This window comes from Gadus morhua, chromosome 5 (assembly GCF_902167405.1).
Source record: "Gadus morhua chromosome 5, gadMor3.0, whole genome shotgun sequence".
In the NCBI taxonomy this organism is placed as follows: domain Eukaryota; kingdom Metazoa; phylum Chordata; class Actinopteri; order Gadiformes; family Gadidae; genus Gadus; species Gadus morhua.
The window spans coordinates 9,167,919-9,180,350 of NC_044052.1; the positions used below are offsets into that span (position 1 = coordinate 9,167,919).

The following is a 12,432-nucleotide window of genomic DNA, read 5'->3' on the forward strand; positions in this document are numbered from 1 at the left end:
CTCTTGGTCACCTCTGTCTTTCTGCTGTTTTAACTGTGTTTAGATTGGGACTGGGATGCTACTCTGGCTCGTCTGGGGAATTCTATCTAAAAGAGAACAGACAGAGATGTGTGCAGCCTGAACGTTTTCCAGGTTGGCTGTGATGGGGAATGTGTGTTCCCTGGAGAGGGTCACATTATAGCCTGCATTAGGAGGAAACACCTCATTCATTCACGCACACAAGCCTCCCATCACGGCCCATCGTCTGGCCCAGACACTTCATTGAGCGGGGAAATATCCATCATTGTTTTCCCCTTGGCCGTCACTGGGCCCTCACGTCTGCTTCTAATGACCCCCGGGGTCACAGGTTAGAACCGGATGGAGAGAGTGCTGTTGACCAATGGGATTTTTTTTTATATAGCTAATGGGCCGAAAGGTTGAATCATCTTGCGGTTGTTTGGTATTTCCGTCATTGTGTGCATACGTTTTTTATATAGTAACAGCACAGGATAAAAATACACATATTTTCTATCTGCTGAGACCAATGCATATTTGATACACATTTGCATTCAGCTCAAATGAATTCATGTTGAACATGTTGATGCTTTAAATATTTGTATATAGGCTGTTTATAAAAGAGTATATGTTGTTCTACAAATATTGCAGATTGCACAGTATCATGGCTGCATGATACATCATTTAGATCAATTCAAAGGGTTTAGCTTAGAACATAAGACCCAGGGCACACTGGAGAGAGTTGACTTAGAGCAGCTATCCTGAGGGCAATACCAACTCTTACAGGCTTGAAGATTTTTCAAAAACAAGTTAAAATTCTCACCCTTCTCAACTCTTTTTGTGAAAAGCCCTTTTCATGCCTCAAATAGCTGAGACAATAACGTACTGACCATGAATAAAGATCCTATTTATCAAGACGGTCACACTTGTGTTCTGGATGACACATTTGTATATTCGGCTCTGGTTTCTCAGCGTCAGATTTGGAATTAGATTGGCTGGCTGAACTTGAGATAAAAGCAGCCAGGAGTTTTATCTGTTAAACAGATTATTAGTTCACATGAGATAGGGTGGGAATAGGATTCACTTAACGTGTATGTGTGTGTGTGTGTGTGTGTGTGTGTGTGTGTGTGTGTGTGTGTGTGTGTGTGTGTGTGTGTGTGTGTGTGTGTGTGTGTGTGTGTGTGTGTGTGTGTGTGTGTGTGTCTTCACACTTGTTTCATTCAATAAAAAAAACGTTTTATCTCACCGCGGCTTTTCGCATGTTGACCCATGCACCGATAAGGAGAATCGTTCGCCTGCACAGCTGTATGTCCAGAGGCGGTTGGCTGGTGGCTACCTCTTTACACACACACACTCCACAACAGCATATTGTTCAGTTGGCTGAGAAACGCTACTCTCCCATTAAGATTATTGGTTGAGAGGATGGGAACGTAGAAGAGGAACCCCATGACACGTTTCGGCACCGCTCAAGGGAAGCACACTCCCGGTGAACTTATGTGGCGACGGACCGATTATCTCACTGCTGATGAGAAGGATGCCGAGCTTTGGTCCGGGGTGAGAGTTCAGATGTGTTGCTTTTTTTAGGCAGTGTGTGAAAAAGAGGCACAAAGCAAAGATCGGTATAAGGGGGTTATTGAAATGTGAGTTGTATTCACAACTAGGGAGCTCTATCGTGGCTGCTTACCTCAGGGAAACAGCTCCCTCTGGTGGCCTCCTGTTAATAGGTTACCAAAGGAGAACCTCCTGAAGCCTTCAGACTTTAAAACGCTATGATTGGAAACAAACAAGTCCTCAGTCTCCACGTTAATAAAATAAATAGGCTGCATTACACGTAGCAGATCTTGAGTCGTCCCGGGTCGCTCCACTTACTGGAACCGCTGAAACTTTTCTTTTTATTGCCATTCATCCTAGTTTGGACTCTTCTCCCACTTAAATTTTGATCAGTAATTATGATGATAAGGTTTGTGGGTCCGCCTAAGTTCCTCTGGATGACAGTGGAGGAGACATCTTTGTGCCCGCAATGTACAGGCCTTGTTGCAGCCCAGCCTGCGGTCGACTGGAGTGGAAAAACCATAATGGGCCTTAATTGGGACTTTAATTGTGTGTGTGGTGTAGCGAGAGCATTGACTACAAAACCGGTGGTATTTGAGTGCATACATTCATCTTTGGAGTAAGTGTATGTGTTGCCCGCAAACTCATTCTCTCTCCTCGCATCCTCTCTTGGAATATCAAAGGCTTTGGCCATGAATATGAGCGTTTCATGGCCAAGAGTATACCATGTCGAATCTTATGTGTCTGGGTCTACACCCAAATGCCAAGTCTTTTGCCTTAGGTGAAATGGTTAATCGGTGAGACAAGGTCAACTTTGAAATGATACACTGGCACTTGTGCTGCTGTCACAAAGATGCGTTTTGGAACGAGACGTCCCGTCTGAATGGCCCCATGCTCATGATTTAGCCGTGCGTGCCCCTGGGACATCTCAAGGCAATGGAAAAACCCTGTATCAATAAGAAGCATTTGCGAGTGTTGATAATGAGGACCTCTCGGGCAACACATGTATAAACATAAAGCAGTACAAATTGTTTCAGCTGTCTTTTGCCTACGGCTCCACCAACAGAGGCTTTCCTTGCATCCATATGCCTGACTAATCTCTTAACCCTTCAACACACCAAATAAAAAACAATCATGTGAGATTGAAAAACTCAGAGGAGATGGATGGATGGATGGATGACTGGGTGGAGGGATGGATAGATGAATGGGTGAAAGAGAATACAGATGGGTTGGAGACAAACATCATAGCAGAGCACATGTTAAACACACCGAAGATCAGGAGAAGGGGAGCATGACGGGAAGAGGGAGTGTGTGGTGGAGCAAAAAAAGAGAGCGAGGGCTGCGTCCATCACGTTCACACATGAACACATACACCCTTGGCCACACACACACACACACACACACACACACGCGCGTGCATGCCCGGGCCATATGTCAATTTTGTCTAGTGGGTCAATAAAGTATATCCCTCTCTAATAAACACTCACTCACACGCAGTGCCAACGGTGTGCAAACACACATACACAAACGACATGCATACTTTTAAATTGACACACACATACAGACACACACTACATACCGCAGCAAGACGTGCATTTACATTGAAATGCTTACAAAGAGCCGGGTCGGACTGTGAGGTTGTGTTTCCACTCTTATGACAGGAGCCTGTAGCAAGGACTGTGGGCCTTCGGCAGCATGGGCCCAGTGCTGGAGAGGGGCTGTTTGTGTTGGCCGCAAATTAATAACTTTTCATTTAGTGCGGAAATGACAGGAATAGTAATTAAGGAAATGGAATGATTTTATTGGCCATGATGTTTATATTAAGTTCCAGATGTGTGGCAGCTGCTGAAGCGCGAGAGGGGCCCGCCCCATAAAGCTCTATCTAGTGGGAATGCTTTATTAAAAGCAAGATATCATTGACACCCTTATGCCTTTTTAACATTTTTGGAAAAAAGAGAACAGTCCCAAATCACGGCAGGTAGCAAACTGAAACAATATTGTGTCCCACGTCTGATGGATGGAAGACATTTTAGTGGCACTGTGAGGTACTGTGCTGTATTTATAAATATGCCCCAATAGTATAATTTCTGCAGCTATAATGTTTCCCCATTTCATGCTTGATTTGCCTGGCTGGAAAGGTTAATACTAAGACGTGGCAGTTCAGCGTTCCTGGGTGGCCCATGCAAGTATCACAAGTGTCTAGCTGCTTTAACGCTCAATATCTCTTAAATAGCAATGGCAGTCTTTCAAGCCCTCACATATTGAGGTGTGTGTAGCCAAGAAATTTATTTCAATTCTACATATATTTTTTAATCAAACTTTTCTCAACCAAGTTTCTTGCCATGGCTAAACTTTAACTTAAAAATGCAAGTGTCACAAACTGTTTTACAATTTCCAAATTATAGGTATCTGTAATCTCTTGAATCCTTTTTCCTATACTATTCTATTATCTGAGGAGGAAAAATATGATCAAGGATGATGAAAGATTGAATTAGGCGGAAATTAAAAATAGAGTAGGCTTGAAATAATGCTGATGCATGAGAAATCTTGATAATCTGAGTATTCCGGTTATATTGTATTTGTTTAAAGGGAATGATACTGCGAAGATGTTATCAGTTAGCACATGCGAATACTTTTAGTCAATAAAGGATGTGATGTTGACACATGCAAAGAGATTAACCGCTTCCGAGTAAAAACAAAGACACAGGCACTGACAGATGGATCTGCTATTCGTGCTGCAGGATTTTAAGTTGGCATTAGACGCATTGGATTGCTATAATGATCCTGCCATATGCACTCAACCAGTGTCATATTTGTTTTACTATTTTTACTATTACATGGGTATCAACAGGTTTTGTCTTCCATATTTTTATGAATAGTCCATGGATCTTGCAAGAGCATGTCACTGCCTGTTCCTTTGTGATGTGTTCCCATCTGGGTTCCAGTGAAAATGCAACACTCCATTAACATTGCCTGTGATCTAGAGGAAGCTTTAATCTATGACTGTAAACTATATTTAATTACATCCTGCGAGGAAGCTCTATTAGTGTAGCACAATCAGACAGGAGCAAATTCATTTGGCTCGTCAAACATTCTCCGATGGCTGTGAATTGTTTTTCTTCTTTTAATCAGATTTCCTCATCACAGGCACAGAAAGGCCCTGTTATGTTCGGTCATAATGTGACATGATGTATATTGTTTTAAATCGGTCCAAAACAGAATACATTATCATCTGGTATGAGCATCACTGCAGCGGAAACATAGCAACTGAGAACAAGGCAATCAAAAAAATTGCCTTTGTGGCATGCTGATGAATTTAGGCATGTCCTTTTATGCTTTTTACTCTGAAACCTCAAGTCATATTCAATGTAGCTATCTGTCGGTGTGCATAAAACCTCTTTCCACTTATGACCTGGCCTATCTTTCCGTGATTCAAATATTCAAAAGGGAGACGAAATGGTCGGGTTTAATTATAATAGAATAGTTATGCAATGACATTATAATGAAAAACATGATGCCAGGCATTAACTTTCGCCATGATGTTGAGACGATTTTGCATGGTAGAGATGACACAATTCAGTGAAATAGAAAACTCTGAGATGGTAAATTGGTTTGTGGTTTAAATCATTGGCTGTATATGTTGTTTTTTTGTAATTGCATAAGCAGGCTATGCAGGTTGAACAAAGAATAGGATGGTCGACGGAAAGGATTGTTTGTGAATAATACGTACTTTCCGGTATACATGTATCAACTTCCGGGCTTTTAGTGTAGTTGTTAAGAAACTATGGCGGCCATCACAGAGGTTTGTACTTCACTTCTCTAATATTGAGACAGACGAAATAACTATTGACTATTACATTTAGTAGGTCCCAAGGATATGCATATAACTACAATGTTAGCAGACATAAGGTTGTTGAGAATCCTTTGTGTCGTGTGTCGCGCATGTTTTTGGTTTCAATCGCGTGCTGTAATGCTAAGCTAACCTGTAGCGCCTAACGTTACTTCTTGAGGTGCCACAAGCTTGGGGAACTGCACAACTGTACAGTTTATTTGATGCTTTGGTAATTAACACAGAGTCGTCCATTGTAGGAATGTGTTCCGGGTGCAGACGAGGAGACAAGCGACAGTCTGGCGTCGGAGAAGAGAGAAGCGAGACTCCGGAAATTTCGGGAGCTACATTTCAAAAGGGTTTGTTATGATTCTCAATTGTACCGAATACATTAGTATGATATATTTTAAATATATGAGAATCCAGCGCAAAATGATGTAGATTATCTTAGAGTATATGACACTTGTGACACACTGTGTCATCTCGTTGTCAACATTGCACCCTTTATTTTCCTGTCTGCACTGCAGTCACCTGTGAATACGTTTCCTTTGATAGAATGAGGCCAGGAAGCTTAACCACCAGGAGGTTGTGGAGGAGGACAAGAGGCTGAAGCTACCAGCCAACTGGGAGGCGAAGAAAGCACGGATAGAATGGGAGCTTGCAGAGGATAAAAAGAAAAAGGTATTCATTCATTGTGCTGTAGTCTAATAAGTATATTACCTTTTGTTGAATCCAATTAGGTTGTGTGATGTCCTCGTTGCTACAGTACAAACCAGGGTTTCAAATTTGGAGAAAGATGGGAAATACATAATTCTCACAATGTACTTATTTCTATTTTGTTATCGGATGATGTTAAACCATTTATCTATTTAATTATGTAATATAATTTAAATATCAATTAAAAATTGCGTTCTTAACTCTGTACTTGATGGTCATTACATTGAAATGTATGGAAATGTTAAGGATGTTATCGGACTAGAGCTAGTTTTTCCTTTCTCACAGACGTTTCAAAGTACTAGAATAAGTTGATGTCATAAATTGTCTTCACAATACAAAGACACATCATCATATGTGTCTTTGCATATAGATCATATAGAATTATTGACCAGCCCACCGACACTTTCCAGCCCTTGATATCCGACAGCCATCCTCTTTAATTTGTTGTGAAATTAAAAGTGTGGCGTGCTGCCCTAAGCAGGGAGCCTATGTGTACACCGGTATATAGTGTACAAAAGACCATACAACGATACCATTAAACATTTATAATGATCATACAAAAGGAGTGTGGTAGTGGAGAGATGTAGAAATCGTCACCTCATACTTTACCTCATAAACCCTGTAAAACGGATTGCATATCTATATCGAGAATATTGTATCATAACAAACCACAGTTGCTTTGGTCAAGTAAAGGGATTTACTGAATAACCATCAATGTGCTTGGACGCTGATCAAAATATCTTGGTTATGGCCAAAGGGTAAATACCTCTCCACAACTCGCAGAGATGTCAGGGAAACAAATCATTCACATGCTTACCTCTTGAAGCACATCTTTAATTTCACCTGAAACGCCCACCAGATCTAAATCTCGTAGCAAGAAGAGCACAGAATGCAACTCACCCATAAACTATATGTTTCCATGAGTCTCATCATGTGGGAGATGTTTGGCTTGAGTTTATATACGTTTGGTGTGAGTTTATGAAAAGGTTAGCTATAGTTTGCAATTGTAGTGTATTGTCCTCCAAATGCCCTACCTCTAGTATTGACAATGTATATGTTTATTGATTCAAGCCAAAATCTTCCAGTAAACAATATCTTTTGCTTTCTACACAGAGGCTCAAAATAGTGGGTGGCAAAATCTACAAAAAACGATCACTGTTTTCCTAAACAGGCATCCCTGATGTGGCTCCCACACTAAAATATTTATGAGCCTGCAATATGTCTTTTCGTGGCTTGATTCCTAGAGTTTCCCCTCTCCTACGCGTGTGACAGGAATGTGCTGACAAGGGGGAGGACTACCACCGGGTGAAGCTGCTGGAGATAGGTGCGGACGATGCCGAGCGCTGGGAGAAGAAGAAAAAGAAGAAGAACCCTGACCCCGGTTTCTCAGGTGGGCCTCCAGCTCTCGTAGTGACCATAGGAAACCAGCACGAGATCCGCCGCTCTCGTGTTGGTTGTTCAGTGCGTTGTGGTTGTCCTCGAACTGACTGGGCTGAATGCATGGATAGTGGGATACATTTGTGCACTATTTGCTGCTAATCACGTTAAATCTGATTCAACCCATGTCTAACTTCTCTAGCTTTTTACGGTTGAAATTAAGTGTTTCGTTCCAAGCTCCAAAATCAAAGACGAGGAGATTCCAGCCTGTTCTTACAGTAATAAAGTTTAACGTTACACATACCTGACACTGACAGGCATCCTCGTAATGAAAATAATACTTACAGCCCCTCTGGCATTCTTTGGCATGGTAAGACTTAAGGCAGCACAGAGGGGAACGGGCATAACTTCAGAGATGAAAGGAAGTGATACTGCAGACGCGTTGCTTCAGGTGGGTTACTGAATCTACACAAAAAATGAAGAAACATCAGAGGTTTGGAGCGCAGTTAATACTGCTCAAACAAAAAAAAAGATGTTTGCATTACATACATTTACCTAATATATGAACATTTGTCCTAGTATTGGATAATCTCTCACTCGACATGCCTCTTTGTATCTTTCTGAACTCGCCCCTTGCCCTGTGTTCCCGTAATCAAAGCCTCCCCCTCAACACGCCCATCCCGTTGGTTTTACTTCTAATGGAGTCATGTGGTTCTCCTGCCCTCACAGGTTATGCTGAGGCTCAGCTGCGGCAGTACCAGAGACTCACCAAGCAGATCAAGCCCGACATGGAGTCCTACGAGAGGCAGCGAGAGGAGTGGTGCGTAAAGGCAGCGGGATAACCCAGAAACACCAGAGGGATGTTTCTCTGCCTGCGACACCCCAGCCACGTAGACATAAGATAGCCACTCTGGCCCCCGGCGCTGGGAGATTCGTGCCATTCCCTACTCGGGAGATGCTCATAAAAATGATCTACGCAGTCATATCTGTTATCTATTAGCAATTTTACCATACAACCTTTAACGGCGCAAAATGACCTTTGTGTATTTGTTTGGCATAATCGTCACTGCGCCTGCCCATCACATGTTCACAAAGCGGCCACTATGCGCTGAGCAGCCGGGGCCCTGCCCCTGGGCCCGCGCTGACATAGTTCCACACTCCCAGAGTCCCCTCTTGATCTCTAAGTGTTAATGGCAATTGTGCCTACAGGAAGGGGCATAGTTAAAGCAATGGCAGACTTGTTCTTATCCCCAGGGATGTTTGATTATTTTTCTCTAAAATTGTCATCAAACGAGAATCATTTTGAGCATCCCCATGGCAGCAAGTGATAGACCCGAAACCAGGGTTGGCAGTTATAGGCGCACTGTAGCGTTAATGGATTGATCGCCTGATCGCCGGATGGTTGGACTTGTATTAAGTATATTGGTAAAAATCTTGCCCGGCAATTAAATGGGTTCCTAGTATGGAAAGAACCTGAAATGTCATCCTTATGAAACTGATCTTGCACGCAAATCTTTTCATAGCCGCAGGGATTTCCGCTGAACAATATTTAACAACTCAAAAATACTGTAACTAATGTAATCAAGCCGTTCACAGAGAGATGGGTGCGTGGCTCTAATTCCTTGAATGACTCTTTCCAGCGGTAAGGACTTCCACCCCACATCCAACACCCTGATCCATGGCACCCATGTCCCTTCCTCAGAGGGCATCGACCGCATGGTGGAGGATGTGGAAAAACAGTAAGGAAACCTAATTTGAATCAATCATATGCTTAATGGAGTCCTTTGATAAGGCCTGTGAAGCCCTCGCCAGAGTGTGTGTCTTTGTGTGTGTCTGTCTTCTTCTGTGTGTTTGTGTGAGCTCTTGGTATTCTTAGGCCTATCATTGTCATCTTGATGAAGCTGATAAATGGTTGATTATCATAGTGAGCCAGGGGTGGTAGAATAGGTTTTAGTTTTTCCTCTCTTTTCATTCAACTACATTGCTTTATGAGGCGCACAGTGGGGATTCATATTCTTCCCGAAAAGGTGGACAATAATAAGTTACATTTATATAGCGCCTTTCTCAAACCCAAGGTTGATTGATGTGACTGGTTTCTCATCTGATGCCTTTACCTACGAAGCAAGATATGGTGCAAGTACCACTGATGGTAATTCTTACATCTAAATTGGCATAAGGAAGAGGAGGGTTTTGTCTTGGGTCTAACTACCCACAGAGATTTGAGCTATGACTTCCAGTGTTGCCAGTGACTACTCACGTTTGTTATCGCCAAACATAACACAGTGGCTGATACAAATTGAGGTCTTCTGTGAAGATGGATTCTCATCCATTTACTAAGCTTGGTCGGGTCCTACTTTCTCAATATGAGACGGTGACCATTAAGCGACTGTGAGAGTCACTGTGGGGGATTAGACACGGCTTCCCGGGTATGACGCACAATGCCACTTTGAAGCCACAGCGAATCAACACTGGGGCTCCTGTGTTAACAGGAAGGAGTGAGTTTGGAGAAGAGGGCCGAGAGAGAAAGAGTTGGAGGGACAATGTTTAGGGTTTTCTTTGTTGCCGTTGGCATATCGAAAAGCGCAGTCTGTTGCGAATTATGGGCACCATGTTCCAACCTGACCAAAGGGAGGATTATGGTTCCACGTCAACGCAACGCAAGGGGGTTTACTGACCCCTTGCGTCCACCTCAAGGGCCGGACGTTTGCCTCCCAAAAATTGTAAGCTCGCGTCGAAGCGACGCAGCAGCAAGGGCTGTGATGGTCCGCTCACTAAAACCCGACTCGGAACCCAAACAGGTTTACAACTGCGTCGAAGCGTCCGCGTGGTCATTGCGTTGTGTCCACCATGTGGAACCATAATCAGAGCGCCTCTGTCCTTTGCCATCCCCAGGATCGAGAAGCGAGCCAAGTACAGCCGGCGCAGGGCGTACAACGACGACGCCGACATCGACTACATCAACGAGAGGAACGCCAAGTTCAACAAGAAGGCGGAGCGCTTCTACGGCAAATACACCGCCGAGATCAAGCAGAACCTGGAGAGAGGAACCGCCGTCTAAGCGTCTCCCTGATGGACCCCTTAACCAATGCCCTCCGCCTTTCATACGGAGGCTTTTTACCATCCGATTGTTTGGTGATGTTACCAGTACAGTGTACATAGAATCAACATGCATGATATACAATACAAAATTCTGTTTAGAATATTGTTTGGCCATTTGATGTTTCTTACTTTACAGGCTTATGTCGTCATTTTTTGTGCAATGGAAATTATCCTTCCAGCACTGATTTGAGACTTGACCACACCTGATATTTTCTCAGTCTGCGTTTCATTTTGAAATAAACATTTACAAAAAAGGAATGGTCTCTGGACGGAACTTCATGCTCTGCGATAGCCTCATGTGATCTCAAACCATATCGAAAGGTGGTTATCGTTTTAAGCATGAATTAAATGTACACGCCTCGAGGCCATGAGCAACCTTTTCCAGAACATCCTCTTAAGTGTACCCAGATAAAGCGCAACGGCTAGGCACTTGAATGTGTACATTATGACTGCATGGCAGCCATCATGCCCCAAGCTGGAACATCAGCACCAGGGGCTTGTGACCCGAAAATATGCCTTGCCTTGCTTTCCCGTTCCTTAACCCTTGGTCCCTCAAATACGGTGTTGTAGCACCCTCTACTGGTCAGAAAGAATTGGGCAGTTTCAGACGAATATGGTTAGTGGTGGGGATTATGGGCTTTTGGAAGTATTTTGTGGAAAAGGTTTCCATTCAACATGGCCTGATAAATATATCGTCGGGAAAAATGATTCTGAATATGTGTGTGTGTTCGTTATAGCTGGCATATGGTATGGGATACATGCTTTTTTCCCTCCTGATATAATGGGGCATGGCTTCACAGGCCTTACATACTCTTTGAAGTAGGAGTCAACAGTTGTTATAAAGATACGTTTCAGGAAGAATGCTTAATATTCATATATTATCTAAATTATCTGAGGATGATGGCTATACTTATGCCTCGGCATTAATAAAATATTGTCTCCTAACAGAACTTATTTTTTTATTTTATGGAAAACCGTTGTTTCACATGAGCAGCTATAGGAGGCCTCTCCCTGTGTTCCTTCGTGCCTGTAGGCTAACGTATTAACGTCTTTAGTCTTTTGAAGTTCATCATCTTTGCAGATCTGTCAACTGTCACGCATTGAGCGTGAGGCTCAAGGGCAATATGTACAGATATATACAATTAAATAAAGATCTAATCAAATTGTTTACTACAAACTCCACCACATTCTGGTTCAACATGTCTCCAGATACCTCTGCTGATCAAGCGTTTATACTGTATCGTTTTAAAATAATTAGATGTTAATATTCATCTAATTATTTAAAAACGATACAGTATAACGATGAATATAACATGTTATACTCATCTCGAATGTATTACTATAAAGCCAGATATTAAAAATTCAAGAAAAAAAATAAATAAATTGTTCAACATTTTCCAACAAATAACTTGTTGGAAATGTACGAATTTGAATACTTTAAATTATTCTTTGTAAATGTGTTAATTCACGTGCTAAGTCGTTGGCCTTTCCACGCACTAAAAAGACAGTGTGTACAGTTGAAGTTTGACTTGATATTATAAATCATATGACGTCAAAATAACAAGTTTGCACAGAGACAGACCAACCCGGGACTCGAACCAGGGTCACCAGAGTGGAAAACCAACAGCTCTCTGCTGGGCCACCAAGACATCTCATAGTAGCTGCTTGGAAATTATTTAATACTTTCCAAACAGGGTCTGGAACCCGGGGTTCATGAAGTGGTAACCAACAATCAACGCTATATATATATATACTGTATATAGTTATATGCAAGAGGAGAACACATAACTCATAAATGTTTTTGTTTATTAAGTTGTATGAAGCGTTGTTCATGAAGTTTCTAAAAAAGTAATTAGGATCAGTGG

The 12,432-nt window shown here is 42.4% G+C and overlaps 1 protein-coding gene across 1 annotated transcript; it reads left to right on the forward strand.

The window, feature by feature from the left end:
* Nucleotides 1-5,238: 5,238 nt before the first annotated feature.
* On the forward strand, nt 5,239-10,825 carry syf2 (SYF2 pre-mRNA-splicing factor). The gene is made up of 7 exons (XM_030356984.1): nt 5,239-5,347; nt 5,635-5,733; nt 5,930-6,055; nt 7,364-7,481; nt 8,198-8,288; nt 9,109-9,207; nt 10,361-10,825. The coding sequence occupies exons 1-7, from the start codon at nt 5,330-5,332 to the stop codon at nt 10,524-10,526; spliced, it is 717 nt and encodes a 238-aa protein (XP_030212844.1). The 5' UTR covers nt 5,239-5,329; the 3' UTR covers nt 10,527-10,825.
* The last annotated feature ends 1,607 nt before the right edge of the window (nt 10,826-12,432 follow it).

Excerpts from the sequence above, each read along its gene's own strand:
- syf2 (XM_030356984.1), top strand. Across the intron at positions 6,056-7,363 it reads CAGAGGATAAAAAGAAAAAG|GAATGTGCTGACAAGGGGGA; the intron begins GTATTCATTCAT and ends CGCGTGTGACAG. Across the intron at positions 7,482-8,197 it reads CCCTGACCCCGGTTTCTCAG|GTTATGCTGAGGCTCAGCTG; the intron begins GTGGGCCTCCAG and ends CTGCCCTCACAG.